This window comes from Nycticebus coucang, chromosome 2 (assembly GCF_027406575.1).
Source record: "Nycticebus coucang isolate mNycCou1 chromosome 2, mNycCou1.pri, whole genome shotgun sequence".
NCBI classification, from domain to species: Eukaryota; Metazoa; Chordata; class Mammalia; order Primates; family Lorisidae; genus Nycticebus; species Nycticebus coucang.
The window spans coordinates 165255410-165280643 of record NC_069781.1 but is presented as its reverse complement, the minus strand read 5'-3'; the positions used below and the strand labels follow the sequence as shown (position 1 = coordinate 165280643).

General features: G+C 52.7%; 3 protein-coding genes across 6 annotated transcripts; all 3 read left to right on the top strand.

The window, feature by feature from the left end:
* The first annotated feature begins 13 nt into the window (after positions 1–13).
* CIAO2B (cytosolic iron-sulfur assembly component 2B) lies at positions 14–2252 on the top strand. Its single transcript, XM_053603690.1, has 5 exons — positions 14–197; positions 351–428; positions 658–783; positions 1237–1282; positions 2041–2252. Exons 1-5 carry the CDS (start codon positions 54–56, stop codon positions 2136–2138), a joined length of 492 nt encoding a protein of 163 aa, XP_053459665.1. The 5' UTR covers positions 14–53; the 3' UTR covers positions 2139–2252.
* A 5796-nt stretch (positions 2253–8048) lies between these two features.
* On the top strand, positions 8049–11941 carry RRAD (RRAD, Ras related glycolysis inhibitor and calcium channel regulator). 2 transcript variants are annotated; one of them, XM_053603599.1, is made up of 5 exons: positions 8049–8875; positions 9078–9462; positions 10086–10159; positions 10274–10478; positions 11277–11941. In XM_053603599.1, the coding sequence occupies exons 2-5, from the start codon at positions 9093–9095 to the stop codon at positions 11552–11554; spliced, it is 927 nt and encodes a 308-aa protein (XP_053459574.1). In that variant the 5' UTR covers positions 8049–8875; positions 9078–9092; the 3' UTR covers positions 11555–11941. The 2 variants fall into 2 exon arrangements, with proteins under 2 accessions (XP_053459574.1, XP_053459576.1); XM_053603601.1 differs by lacking the exon at positions 8049–8875 and having other exon boundaries at positions 8882–9462.
* A 2420-nt stretch (positions 11942–14361) lies between these two features.
* Positions 14362–24577, top strand: CDH16 (cadherin 16). 3 transcript variants are annotated; one of them, XM_053603586.1, is made up of 18 exons: positions 14362–14496; positions 15195–15252; positions 15522–15605; positions 17089–17244; positions 17313–17451; positions 17769–17927; positions 18688–18884; positions 19511–19633; positions 19791–19941; positions 20159–20386; positions 20469–20545; positions 20620–20808; positions 20911–21152; positions 21748–21881; positions 22538–22780; positions 22951–23058; positions 23348–23464; positions 24238–24577. In XM_053603586.1, the coding sequence occupies exons 2-18, from the start codon at positions 15208–15210 to the stop codon at positions 24333–24335; spliced, it is 2490 nt and encodes an 829-aa protein (XP_053459561.1). In that variant the 5' UTR covers positions 14362–14496; positions 15195–15207; the 3' UTR covers positions 24336–24577. The 3 variants fall into 3 exon arrangements, with proteins under 3 accessions (XP_053459561.1, XP_053459564.1, XP_053459569.1); XM_053603589.1 differs by having other exon boundaries at positions 14414–14518; XM_053603594.1 differs by lacking the exon at positions 14362–14496 and adding an exon at positions 14506–14526.
* Positions 24578–25234: the final 657 nt, after the last annotated feature.

The following is a 25234-nucleotide window of genomic DNA, read 5'->3' as shown; positions in this document are numbered from 1 at the left end:
TGCTCTGGTGGGAGCGGAAGTGCGAGTCGACTACTGTAGGCTGCGGTCCGGCGATGGTGGGCGGCGGTGGGGCTGGGGGCGGCCTCCTAGAGAACGCCAACCCGCTCATCTATGAGCGTTCTGGGGAGCGGCCCGTGACGGCAGGCGAGGAGGACGAGCAGGTTCCCGACAGCATCGACGCACGTGAGATCTTCGATATCCACTGCTGCTGGGCGCGGGCGGGTTTGTGGGGTCTCGAGTTAAGTGGGAGAAGCGATGTCCAACAGCTGGTGGAGCAGTATTCGGGCCGGGCATTCCTGGCAGAGGGTTCTGAGTGGGCAGAGGCGTGCCTTTTCCTTCACTTGCCACATCTTATTCGCTCCATCAATGACCCGGAGCATCCACTGACACTAGAGGAATTGAACGTAGTAGAGCAAGTCCGGGTTCAGGTGAGTCATTCCTGGCGTCTAAGGGGAGAGAGAGTCAGAAAGGTTCAACTGAACACCAGGAGCAGGCGTTCTGTCAGCTTAAGGGCACCTTGGGGTATCTTTGTGCCTATTTTATAAATGATGAAACTCAGGCCCATAGAGATTTGATGACTGGTCCAAAGTAATAAACGTAAGATGGACTCTGGGCTGGGAGTGGCTGTGACCCCTGACATCTCCCTCCTACAACCAGGTTAGCGACCCCGAGAGCACAGTGGCTGTGGCCTTCACGCCCACCATTCCACATTGCAGCATGGCCACTCTTATTGGTCTGTCCATCAAAGTCAAACTTCTTCGCTCCCTTCCCCAGCGTTTCAAGGTCAGTTGAAGCTGAGTCCTGGGGTGGGACAACCATGAAAGTCTGCTCCTGAGGAGGGGGACAGAAAGAGCATGGACATGGAGAGAATGTCAGAGTGCAGCCTGGAACTAGCAGAGATGAAACTGGGAGAAAGAGTTACAAGTTGATGTGACAACAAGGATAAAGACCTGAAGTGGAAAATATAGAAAAGTAGTGAGCATGGCAGGGTGGGGAGTTATAGATGGGTTTGACCAGCGATGGGGAATAGGCAGGCCTTTAAGTCAGTAGTAATTGGCCAGTTATTTGGGTAGAGTTGAAGTGACTGTGGGTGGGTTTGGAGCATCATGGAAGGGCCACAGTCCAAAGGCATGGTTAGGAGAAAAGATCAGCTGGAGGTGGTACCTGAGGGTCTGGGGGAGAGGGCAAAAGAGTGGGCAAGTGGGTGGGTGCCATGCTCTGGTTTCTCCCTCCCAGATGGATGTGCACATTACACCAGGTACCCATGCCTCGGAACATGCAGGTAAGGTTGGGCTGATGGTGAGGGTGTTGGCCTGGGGCAGGAAGCTGTTTGCAGTTTCCCCCTTGCCACATTGGTCTATGGGGCATGAGTGGGGATGGGAGACTGAGTGAGAGAAATTGCCAGAGACTCCTTAGTGAAGGTGATATCCTAGACCAAAGCTGAATTGAGTCTCCTGTGCTTACAATGTCCTCCCTTCCTGCACTCCCCACCCCCACCTCCATCCCCACCCCACCCCCACTGAACCAAGTACACAGAGTGTGTTGGGATTCAGCAGTACAGGAGGCAGGCATGAGCAGCTGAGGGAGGGATTCCAAGAAAGCAGGATAGGTGTGGGCTCAGATGGTTGGGGTAGCCTGATCAAGCTTTGGGATCCTGAGAAGGAGGTGACAAGGCTTAGAGGTGAGGCTGGCTAGCTGGCTAGCATCCTGGCCAGAGCCTGGGGTCTTTTTTTGTTGTTGTTTAATTTATTTATTTTTATTGTTAAATCATAGCTGTGCACATTAGTGCAATCAAGGGGTACAATGTGCTGGTTTCATATACAATCTGCAATATTCTCATCAAACTGTTCAACGTAGCCTTCATGGCATTTTCTTAGTCACTGTACATAGGCATTTGTATTCTGCATTTAGTAAGTTTCACCTGTACCCATTCTAAGATGCACTGTAGGTGTGGCCCCACCCATTACCCTCCCTCCACCATAACCTCCCCACAGAGCCTGGTTTTGACCCTGCCTTTCCCATTCTCTTATTTCCACCCAGTGAACAAGCAGCTTGCAGATAAGGAGCGGGTGGCAGCTGCTCTGGAGAATACCCACCTTCTGGAGGTTGTGAATCAGTGCCTGTCAGCCCGCTCCTGAGTCTGGCTTTTGGCCCCCAGCTTGCACAACGGTGTCCTGGCTCATGGCTGTGTTCTCTTGAATCACTGACAATGAGAAACTAACATTTTGTAATAAACTTTTAATTTATATTCATTTCCCAGCATGCCTCAGTGTCTTTCATGTTGGTGGAATCACTTGGAGTTTGGGATGGGGGTGGTGGCAGTGAGTGCCTGTGCAAGGTGGTATACTAGCAACTTTCCCTAATCAAAGTAAAGTAAAAATTGAAAGAGTAGTGTATTAATATATCTGTATTTTTAAAGTTGTTTTTTTTTTTTTTTTTTTTTTAGAGATAGGGTCTTGCTCTGTCACCTAGGCTAGAGTTCAGTGGCATAGTTATAGCTCATTGTACCTCAAACTCCTCGGTTCATGCTATCTTCCTGCCTCAGCTTTTCGAGTAGCTGGGACCCTAGCTGGCTAATTTTTATTTTTATTTATTTATTTTTTTCTTTGTAGAGACAGAGTCTCACTTTATCGTCTTTGGTAGAGTACCATGGCATTACAGCTCACAGCAACCTCCAACTCCTGGGCTTAGGCGATTCTCCTGCCTCAGCCTCCTGAGCAGCTGGGACTACAGGCACCTGCCACAACGCCCGACTAAATTTTTATTTTTTATAGAGATGAAATCTCACTTTATTGCCCAGGCTGATCTGGAACTCTTAGACTCAAGTGATTTTCCCATATCAACCTCCCTCATAGCTAGGATTACAGGTGTGTGCTCCTATATACCTGTAGACCTACCACCACCACTAGCTTGACCAGCTTTTGACACATAGCAACACTAGTCTTATTTATGTTGTGTGTATATAAATATATCATATTTGAGAGGGCTGGGCACAGTGGTTTACGCCTGTAATCCTTTGGGGAGGCCAAGGCAAGAGGATTACTTGAAGCTAGGAGTTCACAAAACCAGCCTGGGAAACCTGGCAAGACCCATCTCTGTAAGAAATAAAAGTCAGCTGGTCACAGTGGTTCATATATGTGATTCCAGCCACTTAGGAGGCTGAGGTAGGAGGATGGTTTGAGCCCAGCCCAAGAGTTGAAGGCTACAGTGAACTATGATGGCACCACTGCACTCTAGTCTGGCAACAGAGTGATACCTTGTTTTAAAAAAAAAAAAAAAAAAAAAATATATATATATATATATATATATACGCACACACACACACATACATATATATATAATTGAGTGACATGACCCTTGATTACATCCTCCATCTATATAAGAGCAAGTCTACGTAACCATAGTTCTTTTATCTGGTCAGAAAGTGAGTAATTTCTCAACACCACGTAATAGCCAGTCATATGAGATCAGACAGTTAAGTTTGCCAACTCATCCTAGAAAAAGTGCTACATACCTCAGTGCTGAATATCACTACAGTCACCTTTGAGGTACTACTTTTGGGAAGCTCTGTATGCCAGCGCCTAACCCACTCTTCAAGGCAATTTTTGAAACTTTTTCTGGAATGACCATTAGAGTTGTTGTCATACAAGGTCTGATAATTTCTCGAACTCATCCTAGAAAAAGTGCTCCATACCTCATTGCTGAATATCACTGTGGTCACTTTCAAAGTATTTCTCTTGGCCATCTGCTGACCATAGCGATACTCCGTAATGATGTATGGAGCAGTTTTTATAGGATGAATTCACAAACTTAATTGTCTAACCTTGTATATGAATTTCTCTAAAATATCATTCATAGTTTTTGGGTTCTTTTTTAAAGTTCCAATTTGGTTTATGTATTGCATTTCATTGTTATCTCTCTTTAATCTTTTTAAAAATGGTCTCTCCTTTCCCCCATCTTTGTCTTTCTTGACACCAAGTTTTTTTAAAAAGTTCAGGAAAGTTGTCCTGGAGAAGTCCCAACTTCATAGTTTGATCTGTTTCTTTGCTGCATTGCATGTAAACTAGGAGTTGGTCTGAAGGCTTAAATGAGCTTGGGTTTGAGATTTTTGATGAAAATCCTGCCCAAAAGTACCGTATATATCCTATAAACCCACCAGTATGTCTATGATGCCACCTCATTCAGCTGTTAGTGATGCTCAGACTAGTCCCCTGATCAAGATAGTGACATCAGATTTTTCTGTTGAAGGGAATCTGAGGCAGCCTCTCCATCAGCCCTCTCAAAGGCATATGTCTCCCAGGTATTGGGTAACAGGGAAGCTCAGCACCATGAAGTAGCGGGCTCAGGTTGGGGGCCTCTCCCTACCCCTTGTCCTGTGTCCAGAGTGCACTTGGTCACCTGGATGGACCATGGGGTTTAGACCTTGGCTCAGCCAATTAGGAGCCCTTTCTGGGGAAGATTCTCTGCTTCATTCTTCATTCTGAGGACAAATATTAAGGTCCCTCACCCAACCTCCCACCTCATCCCTGCTGAAGATCAGATGTGATTGTAAGCAGACACTTGAAAACTCTTCATCAGGGAGCCTGGGCACTTGGCATGTCTGTTACTGAGGGCCTGCTGACAACATTGAGCCTGTCCTGAGAGTGGGCATTAGGCCTAGGCTTTATATTTGCCATCTAGTTGTTCAGCTGTCCATCTAGCCCTGTGTAGCAGTTGCTATTGATGAGGAAATGGGCTTCTAGAATATTGTCAGCCCTCCATATTCAGGGGTTCTACATCTTTGGATACAACAAACAGTGGATAAAATAATTAGGCCTACAATGGTTGTTTCTGTACTGAACATATACAAGCTTTCTTGTCATTCTGTAAACAGCAAAGTTTACATAGCATTTACATTGTTTTAGGTACTATAAGTAATCTAGAGATGATTTTAAAGTATGTGGGAGGATGTGTGTAGGTTATATACAAATGCTACACTATATTAGGGCTTGTGCATTCCTAGATTTTGGGATCTATGGGGGATCCTGGAATGAATCCCCCACAGATACCAAGAAACAATTCCTTCTTCTCAAGACTTCTAGCTAGGGAGTAAGGAAGAAACCTGGGCAGGTGCTGCCCAGCTGGCAGGAGGTGCTGTTGCCTTCCTATGCCCACCCCAACCCCCAGCTCCCATTGCTATTCCAGATTACTTCTAGGAGGGAATGGGGAGTGGATTTACTACTAATGACTAAGAAGAGACTCCAGATCTGGCTTTCCAAGGTCAGAGAAATGAAGCCATCAACCCAGGTTGCTTAGAGTTTCTTCATCTGTGACATGGGCACGGTCGTGGCAATCACTTGGGACTGCTCTATGGAGATTTAAAATGGCTCTGGCCCTATCTCAGATGATCATCCAAATATCATATCCCCCATTTCCACAGATGAAGCTGAGTGCTCTAGTCAGACCCCGAGGAACTTTCTTGAGCTATAGGCCTCACCATTTGTAGACCTTTGCCCTGACAGTCCTCATCTGTCTGAGGTAGCCTTGGTGTCTGTGTTCAGCTGGAGATGCTGGAGGGGGTCAGAAGGGAGGCAGGTGTCACTGAGTCATTCATCTGGCCCTCCTGGCAGCCAGCTCACAGTGGGTAAGGGACACCAAACTGCTCATGCCACAGCTGACATATCAAGCCTGTTGTTAGTCTTGACTCATCAGTGCCTGGATCCTGACTGCCTGCAGGGATGCCATATATGCATACTTGGCCAGCACCCAGGGAATCTTCTGGAACCCTACCTGCTGTCTGAGGACACAGAGTTACAGGGAGGTCCCTGAAATCCTCCACCAGGTATGTCTGGCTCTGCTGTTTCAGGTCTGTGACCCCTAAGGCCTTGGTTACCAAGTCAACAAAATGGGAACAACAAATCAGCTAAATGTGATTGACACATGACCATGGTCAGCTATGTCTATTTTTGCTCATCATCCTGCCCCCAGCACAAGGGCCTGGCACACAGTAGGTACTTAACTTCAAGTCAGTGCAATGAATGAATGGAGCCTTAGAAGAGAGCAGAGGCCATGGGACTTGGGGGGGCTGTGGTGTGAGGTAGAGTGGGGATACCAAAGCTCAGCTAAGTTCTCTTTGCAACATTTTGTTACTGGAGAGAGGAGGAAGGGTGCAGGATCCCATAGGGAGATCGGAATAGGGGATAGGGGAGAGGTATCTGTCCCACTCCTGGGCAGACCACCATCTGCAGAAGCAGGAGAAGCCTCTGATTCACTCAAGCTACTCCATCCCACCAAGGATGACAATAAAAGTTTTACTGAAATGTAGAATATAAATGTCTTAACACAATAACTAAGAAAATGCCAGGAAGATTATGTTAACCAGTGTGATGAAAATGTGTCAAACGGTTTATAAAACCAGTGTATGGTGCCCCATGGTCGCATTAATGTACACAGCTATGATTTAACAACAACAAAAAATAATAATAAAAAGAAAAAAAGTTTTACTGAGATATTACTATGTGGTGGACGTGAGCCAATTTCTTTGCCTCTGCATTTCATGATATTTATGTCCTAACAATCCCTTGGAAGACATCATTCCTGTTGTACACAGGAGGAAACTGAGGCTTAGCTAATATAAATGGACAAAAGGGAAACAGCTAGCAAGGGGCAGAGCTGGGATTTGAAGCCCAGGCTGTCCTGGACTGGATCCAACCTCAGTTTGTTTCATCTGGGCAGCCAAGCTCAGCCCAGAGAGCTGGGAGGACCACAGGGTGGGAGTGGGGGTGTCTAAAGGTCATGTCCTGGTGTTGGGTCCCTGGAGCCCCTGACCACACCTAGACTTGTGGTGAGTGTCTCTGGCCTGTTGGGGCAGCCACCAGAATGCCTGGGACCTAAATGGCCCTTTGTGGATGCAGTTCCCTTGGCAATGAAGAAACACTACTGAGGTCAAGAGCTCAGATTACCAAAAGGGAAACTCAGCCCTGTTTCCTTGCATGGCCACCTGCTGGGAAGGACCACAGTTACCCCCCAATCCCCACCCTCTGCCGGGCACCCAGGGCCCCTTTCCAGTGGCACAGTGGGGGAAGAGGGCAGGATTCCTGATGGGAAGTGCTGTGTTGGCTCTTTAGATTTCTGTCCTCTAACAGAAGGCTCTACCCGTAACTCTTTTCCCATTAGACCTCATCCAGGAAGCCAGGGCCAGTGTGAAGCTGCCCAGGCCTCCAAGATCCCCAGGACCATGGGGAGTACATAAATGGGCAGAACACCCCTCAGCCCACCTCTTGCCTACTTTGGGGACTTCAAGAACAAAAGGGCTCTGCATGAACCCCCTAACCTTACTGAGCCAGGCCCTTCTCAATCCAAGGCTTCCTTAGGTGTTGCCAAGGAAACGGATGCAGCAGCCAGAGAGCCTGGCCCAGGTCTCCATGACAACCTATGACAGCCCACCAGGGTCCATTCATCTGTGATGTCACCTGAGCCCAGAATGGGTGCCTTCCCACCTCCACTACACTTGTCATAATCAAACGTCAGAGCCCCTAGGAGGTCCCTGTTACAAGATATTTCACAGTCTATCTACCCCTAGCCTTCCCACCCTTCAGAGCTGAGTAAGAGGGGAATAGGTCATGATGCCCAATTTATAGCTGGGCACCCTGAAGCTGGGAGAGAGGCCAGACTCAGTAGGCTGGAGGCAGAGCCAGGAGTAGAAGCCAAGGACTAAAGCTTCCCCATTCCATTCCTTTCCTCCTTGCTCTGGGCCCCCATTTTTGGTCTAAGATTGAGGGGGTGAGCTCTGAGCAGTGGTGGCACCAGGGGTGGATAAGTCTCTCCCCACTTCTTGACCACATTCTGCATTTATGCCTCTCCTGGGGGGGAGTCTGAACCTGGAGGCCCTGCATGCACCCTAACAGCAGGCCTTAAAGGTCTGCCTCATTCCCAGAGCTTGGGCTACTGGGAATGAGGCAGACCTTGAAGATTGAAGTGACTAGTTCCTGCTGGCAGGAACACTGGGTGGCCTGGATTTCCCCAACTCTGGGCAACCTCCAGTCCACCAGCAGAATGACCAGGGCCAGGGCCAGGAGCAGATATTTTTAGCAGAGTTGCTGGCAGCTGCTTGGTGAGTGTTGGGAGGTTGGGTGGAGGCTGAGTTCATCCTTTCCCTTCTCTGGGCCAGAGTTTCCTCTCCAGGTTCAAGCATGTACCTCCACCTGCAACACCCCCACCCCCTTGGTGTGACACTAATTTTCACCCTGAAGGGTAGGCTCATTAGGGAGAATCTTCAACTCCAGAACACGGATGGCAGAGGGAAGGACTTAGGGTATGATTTAGGACCTCTAAATTCTAACTCAACGTGGGTCTGTGGACAGCAGGTGTCTGGACAAAGAAGGCTGAATCTCTCTCCAGCCCCAAACCGGTCCACTCGCTGGACTGGGAGAGAGGGGAGAGCGAATTCACTCTTAAAGGGCCAGATCTAATAGTTCCCTAGAGGCGAGCTGCGGCTCTTGGATGGTCTCGTTCACCCCATGCCCGCCTCCCCATCACCACACTCCCGCGTTCACAAGATCTCCCCCTAGGCCCCCCAATTCTTTTATCACTGGTGGTCGGCAGATCCCCCCAATTTCAACCCCTCTACCCCCAGACAGCTACGGGGCGGGGGTGTGAGAACCTAGGAGGAGGGCGGGGGATTCCCAGGGGAGGGGGATGGACACGTCAGCCTCCGCAGCAGCGGGGGCGGGAGCGGGGGCGGGCAGAAGCTTAAATAGGCGGCTCTCCAGCCGCGACCCAGAGCGGGGTAAGAAGGCAGCAGCTGCTGCAGCACCGAGGATCCGAGAGTCCGGGTCTGCGAGTGGGTTGTATCCGACCCCGGATCCTAGTCCCGACCGTGCCTGTGTGCGAGTGGGTGAGTGTCCAGGTGAAGCGGGGTGAACAGTGGCCGCACCGTCTGTGTTGCAGATAGAAGGGCCAGATAGATGGGTCACGGCTTAGGACGCCAGGACCCTCAGGGCTAGGGGCGAGCATCTTGCCTGACTCTGGACCGGCAAGTTGTCCCAGGTCCCGGCTCCCTCGCAGTTTACACTACCATCCTGTTCCTGGTTCCCCAGACGGCTTCGGACGTGATGACTCTGAACGGTGGCTGCAGTGGAGCGGGCGGGAGCGGCGGCGGGGGCCGGGAGCGCGAGCGCCGTCGGGGCAGCACACCCTGGGGCCCGGCGCTCCCGCTGCACCGCCGGAGCATGCCGGTGGACGAGCGCGACCTGCAGGCAGCACTGGCTCCGGCAGCCCTGGCAGCAGCCGCGGCCGGGACCCGGACAGAGGGTCCAAGGCCGGACTGGCCCGAGGGCTCCTCGGATTCGCTCAGCTCAGGGGGTAGCGACTCAGACGAGAGCGTTTACAAGGTGCTGCTGCTGGGGGCACCTGGCGTGGGCAAGAGCGCTCTGGCACGCATCTTCGCTGGTGTAGAGGACGGGCCTGAAGCAGAGGCTGCAGGTGAGGGGATGGGGCTATTCAGGGGTGGGGTGATTCCAGGGTTTGCACTGGGGCCTCTGGGGGTGGGGACTTGGACTAAAAGCGGCAGATGTCATGGGATTCTAAAGGCACTTTCAGAATCACGCCTCTACCCATTTCATAGAAGGGGAAATTAAGGGAGAAGTCTTTGGTAGGAGAAGAAATGCCAAGAGTAGAAGGCCCAGGGCATAGATATGACCACTCTGGGATTGGGACAGGACATCACTCCCTGCCAGAGCTGGCAGGAACACAATCAGAGGGAGTTTCTAGAAGAGCCCTCAGAGGCCAAGGACCCCGGAAAGTGTGATAGTCACTATTTTGATAATTACTGTGGTTAGGGCCAGCCTGGGCCCCAGGCAGCAGAAGGGCAAAGGGCAGGATATTATTATCTGGGGAGCAGGGCATGTAGGTGGAGGTCAGGCAAGCCATGGCCCCCATCCTCCACTTCCCTGCCCTGGTACTTCATTTGCCCTATAGCAGCCACCGGCAGGTGGAGAGGAGGGTCAGGGGGCTCTGGGGAGTTGGAGGGTGTGGCCAGAACAGGAAACCTGGCAGTGGGGACTTTTGACAGCCTGCGGGTAACCTGGCTATGGCCTCCTACCTAGGGCACACATATGATCGCTCCATCGTAGTGGACGGAGAAGAGGTATCTCTCATGGTCTATGACATTTGGGAGCAGGTAGGTTGCAGGTTGAGGTCCAGGGTTGGGATGGGCAGGGGGAGGGGCCTACTGGGAGTGACAGGCTTATGGCTGGGGCGTGAGGATTGCGGTACAAATGTCTGTGTTTCCCAGGATGGGGGCTGCTGGCTGCCTGGTCACTGCATGGCCATGGGGGATGCATATGTCATCGTGTACTCAGTGACGGACAAGGGCAGCTTCGAGAAGGCCTCAGAGCTGCGGGTCCAGCTGCGGCGTGCACGGCAGACAGACGACGTGCCCATCATTCTTGTGGGCAACAAGAGCGATCTGGTGCGTTCACGTGAGGTCTCCGTGGATGGTGAGTAGGCATCGGGCTGGGAAGGGAGGAGAGCCTGACTGGGCTGTGGTCCAGGCAGTCTTGGACCAGCTCAAGTCCCTGGGGGATCATCAAGGCCTAAAAATGTTCAGGAAGAAAACTTGGAGGGGAGGGAAGAGGGAGAGCTGCAGCCCGCCCTCAGGGCTCCCAAAGGCCTGAGAGGGCTGGGAGAGAACCAGATCCACTAGGGCAGCTGGGGTACCTCAGGGCCCTCCTCTCCTGCCCTTTTGGGTCCTGGCCTGGCCAATGGAGGGTGAGTGGGTGGCAGAGAGTGCAGGGAACCAAGCCAGGAGGTCAGATCCTAGATTCCAGGCCTGGGCCCATCTTGGAATAGGCTTGGCCTTGGTCGGACCCTTCCCACTCAGCACCTTCCTCTGTGGCCTTCAGGACTGAGCCCCTCAAAGGAACCCAGCAGTGACTTGGTGACCTTGCTTCCCCTTCCCCAGTCCATCGGGTCATTCATCATGATGTAACATCAAATACAAACTGTCTAACGTAGTTCTCATTTTCCTGTTGATTTCTCCAGTACTTTATTTAAATATCAGACTTAAGATTATTTCAATAAATGAATCGCCTTTTGTGGAAGATTTACCTTTTTGAGAGGTACACTCTGCCTCTTGGGTGACCCAGCAGTGCCTGGTTCCTTCAGTACAGTACAGTACAGGAGCTGGGGTCTCTGTGTATCTGGGGAAGATCCTGGAGATTACTGAATGGTAGCAGTCATGGAGTGGCCAGGTTTTGAAAGGGCTCATCTCTTGCGAATCCTTTGTTTATTGCCAGAGGGCCGGGCCTGCGCCGTGGTCTTTGACTGCAAGTTCATTGAGACATCAGCAGCGCTGCACCACAACGTCCAGGCTCTGTTTGAGGGTGTCGTGCGCCAGATACGCCTGAGAAGGGACAGCAAAGAGGCCAATGCGAGAAGGCAAGCGGGTACCCGGCGACGAGAGAGCCTTGGCAAAAAAGCGAAGCGCTTCCTGGGCCGCATTGTAGCACGCAACAGCCGCAAGATGGCCTTTCGCGCCAAATCCAAGTCCTGCCATGACCTTTCAGTTCTCTAGGCCCCGGGAGCTCTCACTGTGGTGGGCAGACGGATGGGTGGGTTGGTGGGCTGGCCCAGCCAACTGTCCTAAGTGCTTGGGGGCCAGTGCTCTGAGCCCCTCAGAGCTGCCAGCCAGACATCCCCCACTTCATGGTCATGGACATACAGTGCTGCCCAGGGAGGTGGCTCCTAGTGGCCAGTGAGGGCTGGGCCCACAGAGATGCATGTGCAGGCTCATGTGTGTCCCAAGTGGCAGCCCGACCCAGCTGGTGGAGTAGCCTGTGTATGGGGAGAGGACTCTGCCTTTTTCTATACCTGGGATGGGGGTGTTCTGGAGGGAAGCTGTTCAGTGTCCTGGGTATTTGTTTACATACAGATTTTTTGTAATAAAGACTATTTCCTGATATGTCAGGGGTATTGACTTTGTCCTCTGTCTGAGAGCTTAGGAGTAGGGAAGGTTTCTGAAGTTGAAGGATGGGATCTTACTACCCCCACCAAGTGTGGCTCTGACTGTTCTAATGTTTGGGCTCAGATATAGCCAGCTGTAATAAGACAGTGGGGAGGGTTAGGTGGGGACTCAAGGAGCAGGAGGAGACACAAATCCATCCCAGCATCTATTATCCAGATCCTTCTTCTGCACTGGGACCTGGTATTGCCGAAATGATTGAGGGTTTAATCATCCCACTGTACAGAGAGGGAAATTGAGGTTGCCTAACAGAATACATCCTGCCCTGGGTCTCACAGCCAAGCAATAACTCCATGTTGAGCTCCATACTGGTATTTCTGCCCTGTTCCCTCCTGAGGGGCTGGGAATCAGCTGAGGTGGGGGTCAAGGGAGGGACTTAAGAGATTCTGTGGGATGTTTTGGTCCGCATGGATATAAATGAGGCATGCTTAGGCAGACTTGATGACATCTCTTGGCTAAAGTTGGGCTAGTGAGGGGGCCAGGCCAGAACATTCCATGATCAGCATTGGCTAGTTTGATTTTGGTGGGAATAACTCCAGGGAGTTCTTTGCCTAGAATGAAAGGTCTGCCACTGTGTGCCCATGTGCTTTGTGGCTAGAGGTACACCTGTCTCCCTGCCCACCCAGTAAACAGGAGCCTATGACTCTCTCACCTTTGGTACAAGTGCTTGTTAGGAGTTGAACTTTGTGGTTTCAGGAATGATCATCCCCATTTGGTGATGGAAATAGCTGAGTGGGGACTGGTGTACAGCTGTGTCTGCCCATCTCCAAAGCCTGGAGGCAGCTTGGGGCACAATGAAAGCAGTTTATTAGAAGGTTCTGAGTCAGGGTTTATATGTACCTTTTTCTTTTTCTTCTCACTAATAACAGGTTTGGGGAGGGGTCCATACATTCCTGCTTTAGTTCAATTTATTCATTCCACACACCCAGGAGAGCCCTTGCAACCTGGTTAGAATCCTGACCACAGCTTGTTCAATGAATGGCAGGAGGAGGTTTGAGGGTTGCCTCTCAGTATGCACTGAGACTCACCCACGTGCTCCCCAGGGTGGTGTAATGCTGGGAGCAGCTGCAACTCTTCTCCTCCCCCTAAAATGCTTCGAGGCATGTGGAGGGCAAGTGAGAGTCCCTAGGGCTGAAGAGGAAACTACAGCCTTCCTGTGCCCAAGTATGTGACAGTGCCCCTTCAGAATGCAGTGGGTGGAGTAATGAAAGTATGTTCTCAGAGCAGTGCTGGGCACAGTAGAACAACATGTGTGCACCCCCCAATATCCCTGCACTGCGCTGCTCCAGGATCCCTGAGGCAGACACTCAGCATGTGACAAAGTGAGGGACTGAGTTGTCCTGGCCTGGGGAGACTAAACAGATATACAGTGGGAAAGACCTCGGGGAGAACATGGGCAGCTTCAAGGGTAGGGAGTCCTAGAGACCAGGATCTTCCCACCCTTCTCACTCTCTCCCTTCCTCCCATTCTCCCAGGCCCCAGAAGCTTCTCCTGGCTCTGCTTGGCTGCCTCACTGGGGGAAGGGCTCCTGGTCAGCCACTCCCTCAAGGTCACCTGAGCTGGTTTAATCTTGTCTTTGCCTTTCAGGGGCTGAAGACAGCCCATTGTCCCAGCCCTGTTGGGGCTAAGTGGCTAGTATAAGGACTTGGAGAACACAGGGGAGCTCCCAGGATGCTAACTACCCCTTTACTGGTCCCACTGGTGGGTGACCTGGAGCCCCAAATATCCGGTCCAGGTCATGATCCATCCTTTGCAACCTCTGACTCCTCATCTTAATTCCCCAAGCCAGTTAGGAGCTGCTAGGACAAGGCAAGAGCCAGGTCATTGCTGAGTCTTTCTCTGGAGGAGTTCCCAGTCTAATGGAAGATAGGCAGCGGCAATCTGGTGTCCTCTGTGCATTTATAGAGGTAGCACATGGCATGGGGGGGCACTCCCAGAGTTGGGGGCATTCCATACAGTGAATACAGTTGAAGTTTCCTAGAGGGAGGAATATGTGAGCTGAGAACTGAATCATGAGCAGGTACTCACCACACAGATGAAGGGATGGGAAGAGTATGCCACGTAAAAGGAACAGAGCAAGCAGAGGTGCAGCTGCAGACGCTGGAACGTTGGGGAAGAGTGGGACCAAGTCTGGAGCCACAGAAACAGAGGTAGTGTCCAAGCCCAGAGAGCCAAGGAACACCCACTTGGCTGTATTGAGGTAGAGAAAGCGCCAGGCCAATGATTTGCCCACCTCCCTGGGCTAGCAGTCACGGAGGCTGAGCAGCACCCAGCTTTCCAAAGTCAATGAGTAACTTGGGGGGCTGGGTGGAGCCAGGCCTGTAGCTGTGGACCCAGCGGTGTTTTCCACTTCTGAGCAAGTGAGGCTGAACCGCCTACCAGCTCAAGTGTCCACCTTGCCCTATTCCACCCTGCCCAGCCTAGCCAGAGATCCTTGGAGACGGAACCCTCTTGCCTGGTGGCTGGACCAAGGGAGGCAGCCTTGGTACCAGCGGGTGAGGGCCTGGGAGCAGCCGGGTAGGCAGGTCTGAGGCTGGGGTTGGCGGGGGTGGAGGCGGAACACTGCCCTGTTCTCCCCATCTGGGGAAGAGTTCCCAGGGATTCATCTTAAAGTAGTTGTCAGTTTGTCAATGTCTTGTGTGCCCAGCTCCATGCTGAGTGCTGGAAAATGTGGCGATGAGAGCAGGGCTTCTGCCTTGCAGGCATTCCTTATCTGGAGGGTGGCAGGGGGAAGCAGGACAGTCCCAGAGACCATTCCTGGGTCAAGTCCTCTGTGACCTTGGCCAGGTTCTGTCCTTCAGGTCTTGCCTGCAACATGAAGTGACTACAGGAAGTGACCCTCGCAGTCATCAGGGTCTTTCTAGCCTCAAGCTTTTGTGATTTGGGGGGCTGCTAGGAAAATTACCACTTTGGGGTCTGTGAGCTGGGTTAGGTTGTGACAGGAAGAAGTAAAGGTCTGGAGGTAAAACTCTAGCAGAATCCTTGTAGGGACAAGAGCCAAGAGGCAGGGTTGGGGTTTCCATGAGCCTGGCAGCAGAGCTTGATGCTACCCTGTGGGTGATGAGGGAGCCACAGGCCTTTCACAGGGGAGGGAGAGAAATCTAGTGTCTAGTGAGACAACTCTGGCTATATGTAGGGGATGGAGTCCCCTACCCTCTGATCTGGGCTGCAACTTCACTCCCACATCCCCCAGGCTCGTACTGACCATGGTCCCTGCCTGGCTATGGCTCCTTTGCTTCTCCGTCCCCCAGGTAAGCAGGACCTCATGCCCCTCTTTTAGCTTCTGGCCTTGGGGGTTGGCACCCTTGCCCCTGAATCTACCTGGACCAATTTCACTGACCACAGGAACAGTGCTGGTCTTGGGGTGGGGTGTCCAGAGCTGGGGCTACAGGCCCATTGTGGGATCAGGAGGTCAAAGGCTAGAGGGTGGATGGGGTATGGCTAGGCCAAGGAAAGGGGCAGAAATTCTCCTCTTCTGTGAGGTCCTAGAGCTTGGTGAAGGGGCAGAATCCTTCCGCAGGTGCTCCCTGAGACCCAGATTGCAGAGCTGCTTGTGGAAGTCCCAGAGAACTATGGTGGAAATTTCCCTTTGTACCTGACCAAGGTGAGCCTGAGGGCCTGTGACTGCCCGCCCTTTCTGCCAAGTTCTGCTGCTCATGCTGCTGACACCCTTCTTCTTTTTTACTGTGTTTCTCTTTCTTTCTTCTTTTTATTTTTTAATTGAGACAGAGTCTCACTATGTCACCCTTGGTAGAGTACCCTGGCATCACAGCTCACAGCAACCTCAACTCTTGGGCTTAACCTATTCTCTTGCCTCAGCCTCCCAAGTAGCAGGGACCATAGGCACCCACCACAACACCCGGCTATTTTTTTTGTTGCAGTTGTGATTGTTGTTTAGCTGACCTGGGCTGGGTTCGAACCTGCCAGCCTCAGTGCATGTGGACGGCACTGTAACCACTGTGCTATGGGTGCCGAGCCTGTTTCTCTTTCAAACTCTGCTTTCCAGAGAGTAACTGTGTGTTGTACAGGTGAAGTGTCCCTTATTCAAAATGCTTGGAAATACAAGTGTTTCAAATTTTGAATTTATCCCAGATTTTGTAATATTTGCATAATGAGATATTATTGGGGTGGAGACCCAAATTTAAACACAAAATTCATTTATGTTCTGTGCACATCTTATAAACATATCCTGAAGGTAGTTTTAGACAATGTTTTAAATAATTGTGCACATGAAACTAAGTTTTGACCGTGTCCTATCACATAAAGTCAGGTGTGGAATTTTTGAATGGAGCCATCATGTTGGTGCTGAAAAGTTTAAAATCTCGGATTTTCACATTAGGGATGCTCAAACTGTAGTGTGAATGACCAAGAAGATTTTAATACCAGTGGAGTGGATGTGGTGGCTCATACCTATAATCCTAGGATTCTGGGAGGCTGAGGCAGGTGGATCGCCTGAGCTCGGGAGTTCAAGAGAACAGCCTGTGCAAGAGCTATTAAAAATAGAAAAATTAACCAGACATGTGGCACACACCTGTAATCCCGGCGACTGGGGAGAGTGAGGCAAGAGGGTTGCTTGAGCCCAGGAGTTTGAGGTTGCTGTCAGTTATGACACCATGGCACTCTAGCCTGGGGCAACAGAATGAGACTCTGTCTTAAAAAAAAATTAAAAAAAAAAAAGATTTTAATACCAGCAGACAGTAGAGTTTTAAGTTAAAGAATGAATATTGGTGGTGAGGTTTAGAGCTTCAGAAAGAATGTACAGGGCAAAGAGCTCTGGCTTTGAATCTCGGTCCTGGGCTTACTGGCTGTGTGACCCCAGGCAGGTGCCAGTCATCTCTGAGACTCAGTCTCTCTCTCTCTTTTTTTTTTTTTTTTACATGAAAGAAAAGCCTGAAACTTTATTATAAAAAATGAAAAGAACACTCTAAAACCCTGGGATGTGGGGGTGTCAACGGAAGTCAGAAGGACAGGGAGAAGGCTCGGTAGTCTGAGACTCAGTCTTTTCACATATATAATGGAGCCATCCATGGAGGAGGCTTCCCCCAGGCCTGGGCACCATTTCCTTCACTTCTGTTCTGCCCCACCAGCTGCCACTGCCCCGTGAAGAGGCTGAGGGCCAGGTTGTGCTGTCAGGGGACTCAGGCAGGGCAGTTGAGGACCTCTTTGCAGTGGATCCAGAGTCTGGCTTCCTGCTGGTGACCAGGGCCCTGGACCGAGAAGAACAGGCAGAGTACCAGTTACAGGTATGACTGAGCCAGCCAGGGGAGGCCAGGCAAGGCAGGGCCAGACACTGATCACTCTTCCCTGCAAGGTCACTTTGGAGACCGTGGATGGACATGTCTTGTGGGGCCCACAAGCTGTGCACGTGCATGTGAAGGATGAGAATGACCAGGTGCCCCATTTCTCCCAAGCCATCTACAGAGCTCAGCTGAGCCAGGGCACCAGGCCTGGTGAGTGACCAGGGCAGCCAACTTACAACAAGGTCAGGTGGGTACTGATGGGACAGCAGAGAATAAAGAGATGGCCACACAGTTGGCACAGGGATAGGGCAGCTGGGGTCTAAGCTGTCCTCTTCCATTTCTGTCCCATTCCTGTATTCCCCGTCTACTCTTGGCCTCAGTTTCCTCATCTGTGAAGTGAGATAAAACACTGTTGCCAAGGTCCTGACATGATGGACATGGAAGGAAGGAACAGGGAGAGAAGGGGAGGCTTGGGAAACTCTCCTCACCTCCTCTTTCCTTTACTCTGTCCTCCCCACCCCCATTAGGTATCCCCTTCCTCTTCCTCGAGGCTTCAGATGGGGATGAACCAGGCACAGCCAACTCGGATCTGCGATTCCACATCCTGAGCCAGGCCCCAGCCCAGCCTTCCCCAGACATGTTCCAGCTGGAGCCTCAGCTGGGGGCTCTGGCCCTCAGCCCCAAGGGTGACTCTGAGCTGGGTATGCTAGGGAGGGAGGGTCAGGGAAAGCTGGAGAAGATGACATCTGAGCTGTGAGAGTAAGATGGGCTTTGAGAGGCAAAGTTGGAGGAAAGGGCGTTGTAGGTGGAGACAAGCAAAGCAGAAGACCACCGAGGCAGAACCACATGTGGAGGGCTAGGAAATAGTATGAATGGAGTGCCTGACCTCTACACTCTGGAGACTCAGACCAAAGGGACAAGGATGGTAGTGGTTTCTGGAGTTATATCTTAGGACATTGCCGGGAGACCTCAGGACTGATGGCAGGAAAGATAAGGATCTGGAAGCTCAGACCAGAGCCACAGGCTGGGGATTGAAAGAAAAGTGAATCAGACATCAGCCTAGGCAGCCACCCACCTCCCACTGCACCACCCCTGCAGCCCATCTGCTAACACTCACTCATCCAAACACTCCCATTCACTCGCCTAAACCCCCATCCATCCACCTAGTCAACCATTCATTCATCCAGCTGATCATCTACCCACCTCCCCATCCTCATCATCCACCTACTCCTTCAGCCCATCAACCATCCCCTATGCGGACAGATATGGAAGTGACTGCACATTGTCAAGTCCTGGCTGGATGCTCACAATGGTGCTAAAAAGCCCTCCCATCCCTTGGCCAAGAGAACATCCTGAACAATTGCCATACGATTGCTTTTGTGTTTGGCACCTTGCTCAGAATGATGCCCTGGTCTCTTTCTCAGTTGACCATCCTACCCCTTTTAGGGAGCACCAGCCTAGACCATGCCCTGGAGGGGCCCTACCAGCTGTTGGTACAGGTCAAGGACATGGGTGACCAGGTCTCAGGCCACCAGGCCACAGCTACCGTAGATGTCTCCATAGTAGAGAATACCTGGGTGCCCCAAGAGCCTATCCACCTGGCGGAGAATCTCAAAGTCCCCTACCCACACCACATTGCCCAGGTAAGTGGCCATCAGTAGCAGATGCAGCCTCACGGATGGTGAAGGTGGTCTTGATACTTGTGGACATTTGGAGGATGGCTCTGAGACCCAGCTTGATCTCTGCTCCTCCCTCCATTTTCCCCATCACTTCTCACTGTGGTGTGGGGTGTTCAAGGCCTGGGACCAGGCCTATATCCCCTACCTGCCATCCTCTAATAGGCGTGTTTCTACGCTCTGACCTTCCAGTGTGCATAAGGCTTCCTCAGGGAGAACAGCTGCCACCTCCTGATGTCATGAAGATTGTCACCTAGGCCAGGAATGTCTCAGGCCTCTTCTAGGAATGCCCTGGGTCCGGACCAGGCTGATAGAGCAGAAAATAAAATAACCTGGTCATTCAGGCAATTTCGGCAGGGTCCAGGCTTGGACCAGGGCAAGCCCACTATGGAGCTGCCACCACAAATGAGTGTCCCATTTCACAGAAGTATCCTACCTGGACTCGAAGCCCAGGGAGGGCAGCAACTTGCTTGGGGTCACATAGTAGTTGAGTCCAGGCTGCTCCCCTAAGAATCAGCTTGGTCACAAGGGCTGACATGGATTATTCCCACCCCTTGATCCAGGGTGCCCTCATTCTGTGTCCCCCCTCTTAGGTACACTGGAGTGGGGGGAATGTGCACTATCGCCTGGAGAGCCAGCCCCCTGGGCCCTTTGATGTGGACTCAGAGGGGAAACTCTACGTGACCAGTGAGCTGGACCGAGAAGCCCAGGCTGAGGTGAGGTGAGAGGGGAGCCAGGGTGTAGGCTTGAGGGTACCTGCTCACTGTCCAGTTGCTTTTGGGGATGTCATATCCCCTACAGATACTGAGGCAGTGGAAGAGTGCAGAGGCCTGACCTGAACCCCCACCCCCACCCCGCCACTGCCCACTATAGTACCTGCTCCAAGTGTGGGCTCAGAATTCCCATGGTGAGGACTATGCAGAGCCACTGGAACTGCGTGTGGCGGTGATGGATGAAAATGACAATGTGCCTGTCTGCTCCCCACCTGGCCCCCCAGTCAACATCCCTGAGCTCAGCCCCCCAGGTGAGCTATGTGCCTTATCAGGGATGGGGGAGGGGTGGGGTCCCTATAAACCATTCTATTTTGCTCTTCTCTGCAATGGGGGCTCAGTGTCAGGCCCTCATATCAATGTCCCTCCCCAAGACACACATAAGAGCTCAAGTTTGGTTTAGCACAAAAAAGGAGTGGGTAGGGTAAGGCCTCCAGGCTGGCCTCCACCTGGGTGGATACTGTCTTGTAGGTACTGAAGTGACCAGGCTGTCTGCAGAGGATGCAGATGCTCCCAGCTCTCCCAATTCCCACATTGAGTATCGGCTTTTGAGCCTTGAACCCGAGGAAGGGACAGCAGGGAGAGCCTTTGAGCTGGACCCCACTTCAGGCAGTGTGACACTGGGGTCTGTTCCACTTCAAGCTGGCCAGAACACCCTGCTTCAAGTGCTGGCCATTGACCTAGCAGGAGCAGAGGGTGGTAAGTGCCCTGATGGTGACCCAGGTCCCCTGGCCCCTCAGTTCCTATCCTGGCTTCACCAGTAAGTGCTTTCCTACCTCAGGCCTCAGCAGCACGTGTGAGGTCACAGTCACAATCTCAGATGTCAATGACCACGCTCCTGAGTTCACCACTTCCCAGGTAAGCAGATGCAGGGGAGGAGATCTTGGGTCGGGTGTTAATGAGGTGCTCACCGCCCCTCCCCATCTCTCCAGATTGGGCCTATCAACATTCCTGAGGATGTGGAACCTGGGACTCTAGTGGCCACACTCATGGCCACTGATGCTGACCTTGAGCCTGCCTTCCGCCTCATGAACTTTGCTATTGATGGGGGCAACATGGATGGGATCTTTGGCTTGGATTGGGAGCCAGGCTCTAGTCACGTCCAACTCCGACTCCTCAAGGTAAAGGGCTGGGCAGGTGGTAAAGGGGCACACGCATGAGCACGTGCATGCACAATGCACTATGCTGCAGCCCACCAGTAACCCAAGGCTCATTTGTCCCAGAACCTCAGCTATGAAGAAGCTCCAAGTCACGAGGTGGTAGTTGTAGTGCAGAACGTGGCAGAGCTGGTGGGACCAGGCCCTGGCCCTGGAGCCACAGCCACAGTGACTGTGCTGGTGGAAAGAGTACTGCCACCCCCCAAGTTGTATCAGGACAGCTACAAGACCACAGTTCCAGTCGGCACCCCAGCTGGTTTCCTCCTGCTGACTGTCCAGCCTGCAGACCCCATGAGCAGATCCCTCAGGTGAGCAGAAAGCCTGGCCCCTTATCTGGGCTGGATCTCTCTGGCTCCCCAGGACTGATCTCTGGGCCTCGGAAGATACTTCTAGTATCTATGACCTGGACTATTTCTCAAACTATGGCTGATTCCTAGGTTGTGTCGCCTGGGGGTCATGAGGGCTAGATAGACTGGGCAGGGCATGGAGGCATGTGTTTGGACTCCATGAGAGCTCAGGTTATACCTCACCATCTGGAGGGAGGACCAGGGCTTCCTCCAACTCCCACCCACACTGCAGCACAGATAGGCTATTTCCAGGCTCTGACCCACCCGAACCCCTTTGCAGGGTGACCTGAAATTAGTGAAGTTGAATCCAGCCCCCCAGGCTCTGTCAGTCCCTTCCCCGTCCCTTCCCCAGTCACATTACCCATTGTTGAAACCCCTACCACCACCACCACCACAAGTCCTGAAGCTGGGGAGAGAAACAGGGCGCCTGGGGAACTGCGCTGTCTCACAGAGACAGCGTGGGGCTTGCACAGGTCACACGGCCCTAGGAGATTCTAGGCAAGATTCCATATGTGTCCCAGAACCTTCCAACCACTCCCTTTCTTTGAGATCTTAGGTTCTCCCTGGTCAATGACTCCGAGGGCTGGCTCTGCATTGGGAATGCCTCCGGAGAGGTGCGCACAGCTCAGTCTCTGCAGGGCACCCAGCCTAGGGACACATACACAGTGCTTGTGGAGGTCCAGGATGCAGGTATGGCCATTGTAGGTACGGCCTCCCCCTAGGAGGGAGCACAAACCTCAGATAGACAGATGGGCAGGACTGAGTTTCTGCTCTGGGGCTCTTGCCCACGTCCCCTAAGCGCCAGACAGAAGAAGGGATAAGGAGCTGGGTCCAGTGTCCCTCTTTGAGACTGGGTCTACCCCCCAGGTGGGCAGGCCTGGCCTCTGCCTGTCCTCTCCTACTACCCTCCCCGACCAACCTCCTAGCTTGACACTCACAAGTCCCAGCCCTGCACCTTAGCCCCAGGAGGGCCACTCCGGTTATCACTGCAGGGCCAGGCTGGAGGCAGAGGGGGTACAGAGGTAAGGAGCTGGAAGGAGGTCCAGGGGCTGCAGCTGGGGCAAGTGTGCCTGGAGATGAGCTGAGCTCTGAACTGGCTCTGACAGGGGAAGAGCTGGCCCACGGATGGGGAGGTCAGGGAGGCAGGGAGGCAGGCTTCAGCCCAAGCTGGGCTGTGGTGCAGGCATTTCCACATTAGCAGGGGATGATAAGGGATGGATAGAAGAATGGAGGGAGAGCGGCAGGTGAGTCTTGTGGGATGTAGGGAGACAGATCAGCCCCAGGACTCCGGAGTTCACCTCCACCCTAGCAACGTCTGGGTCAGCTCAGCACTGCCTCCTCTGCAGATGAGCCAAGTCTGAGCACCTCTGCAACCCTCGTGGTCCACTTCCTGAAGGCCCCTCCTGCCCCAGCCCTGACTCCAGCCCCTGTGCTTTCCCAACACCTCTGCACGCCCCGCCAGGACCATGGGGTGATTGTCAGTGGACCCAGGGAGGACCTGGACCTGGCCAGTGGGCATGGTCCCTATAGCTTTGCCCTTGGGCCCAACCCCACGGTGCAGCGGGACTGGCGCCTGCAGCCTCTCAATGGTGTGTGATGGGGGAAAGGAAGGAGGCTGGGTGGTTGGGTGGCTGGGGTATGGGGGACACTTGGAAGAGAGATGCCCTTCCACTGTGGGGTGGATCTGGGCCTAGAGGGAGCACCCACCAGAGGGCCTGTCCAGGCTAGTGACCCTGGTCATTGCCCACTCTCCTGACAGGTTCCCATGCCTACCTCACCCTGGCCCTGCTTTGGGTGGAGCCACGTGAACACATGGTTCCAGTAGTGGTCAGACACAATGCCCGGATGTGGCAGCTCCTGGTTCGAGGTGAGGCTGGGGCTCTAGTGCAGGCAAGGTTGGCAGCCTGCAGTGCCTGAGGGGACCACCGGGATGCAGGGGGATTGGTTGGGTACGCACAATGCAGGCTCACGCAGACAACATGTGCCGGTGCACACTTGCACGTTTGTGGCCAGGCACTTAGACTCGAGTACACACAGGGACAGATGCAGAGGAACACGTGCCTTCACACACACACACACACAAAAGCACACTTATCAGCCGGCTGGCCAGGCTGGGGGCTCCCACACCACCCTTATTTTTCTCCCTCTCCCCTCAGTGATTGTGTGTCGCTGCAACGTGGAGGGGCAGTGCATGCGCAAGGTGGGCCGCCTGAAGGGCATGCCCACGAAGCTGTCAGCAGTGGGCATCCTCATGGGCACCCTGGCAGGGATAGGTAAGGAGGTGGGGCACATGCATAGGGGAGGGTGATGGCTGATTGAGCCACAGCCTCCAAATAAACAGCGCCCCTTGTCCCCTGGTGCCCCAGGTCTGAAAAAGGACTTCCCAACTCTGTTTTTGCCCACTGTCATTATAGTCATTATTTCATCATTGATAACCGTGTTACTGTTACCTGATGGCACATGGACTCTGTGGTCCTTACCACACACACTATGTGAATTACTGCATAGAATCCTTCCTTTGACCCTGCGAGGTAAATCCTGGCATCTCCCCACTTTGCAGATGAGGTTGAGGTCCAGAGAGGTTAAGTGACTTGCTGAAGTTTACACAGCCAGGTTGCAGCAGAGCCCAGGTCTTTCTAGCTGAATTCCTTTGGTCTCAGCCACCCTCTCCATCTCCTTTATTTTTTCAGCCCCTCTAAATACTTTCCTTGCTGGTTCTAGCACAATGCTGTGATGTGCCTTTCTCTTGGAGGTCCATGGAAACAACTTAGAGGCTCTTAGATGAGCTCCACCTAAACTGTCCCACAGAGAAGGGGACTTTAGAGGCTGAGGTATACTGGAGTGGCCTTGTGGGGGTGAGGGTCTGGAGAGGACCAAGCAGGCCAAGCAGTCAAACTTCTCTAAGTACCAGGACCAGAGTCATACCCAGCCCAGCCTCAGGAACTTCTTCTGTTTATTAAATCAATACCAAGGGCAGGGAGTCCCTCATGATAAGCAGTCCCACAGCCTCTTGTGAGGGCTGATCCATCTCTTTTGGGCCCCTCAGGCTTATTCCTCATCCTCATCTTCAGCTACTTGTCCCTGGCAAGGAAGAAGGACCTAGATCAGCCAGCGGACAGCGTGCCCCTGAAAGCAGCCGTCTGAATGGTCCAGGCACGCCTAGCTGGGAGCTTGGCCTCTAGCGCCATCTGAGAAGGACGGGAGAAGGTCGAGCGCTGGAGATCCAGCAGCGGCCAGGACAGAGTAGAAGCCTCACCACTTGCTCTCAGGTGGAGACACTGTAACCAGACACATCCCAGAGCCTGAACACAGACTTTAATGTGATGCCCATGGGAGTGCTCCAAACGGCAGCATGTTTGTCCAATAATAAAACCTCGGAGAGCTGGGCTGGGCCTTAAGGATTGTTCTGCCCATGTTCCAGCATGCATGTGTGCATGTGACTGTGTGTGTGAGTGTGCCACACCTGACCCCTCATGCCTTCCCCATCTCCTGATGCTGAGAAAGGGTCTGGGAGCTTGAAGAACAAGACTGGGGACCCCTGTGAGGAAGGACATAGGGGTATCACATGGGCTGTTGGTGAGATCTTGGGGCCTCAGCAAGACAGGCCATTTCCTTGGGCATCCAGAGCTTACCAACCATAGACCCCAGGTGGGTTAACTCTGCAGGTGATAGTCGAGAAGTGGCATCTTTGAGAAGAGGTGTGTTTGAGGGTGTCATTTCTGTGTCTTCCTGGATGTCACCTGTGTCATAGACACAACCTATGAGTCTGTGTTTTCTGCTCATGCGGGAACACCTTGTGTCCCTGTGCTTGAGTCGCCTGAACACAGGGGTGGTCAGAGGTCCTCAGTCTCGGGAGGGGTCTGGACAGAAGTCTAGAGGGCCCCACAGGGCTGGGACAGGAGAGGTGAAGCTGGGGACTTGTCCTTCTGCTCCAGCGCAGGCTCCAGGGCACTTCTGTGTTTCACACACAGGCTGGTGAGTGCATGGGTGCATCTGCAGAAAGTCAGGGCAGGCAGTCCCTCAGACGGACACCACTGGAGAAG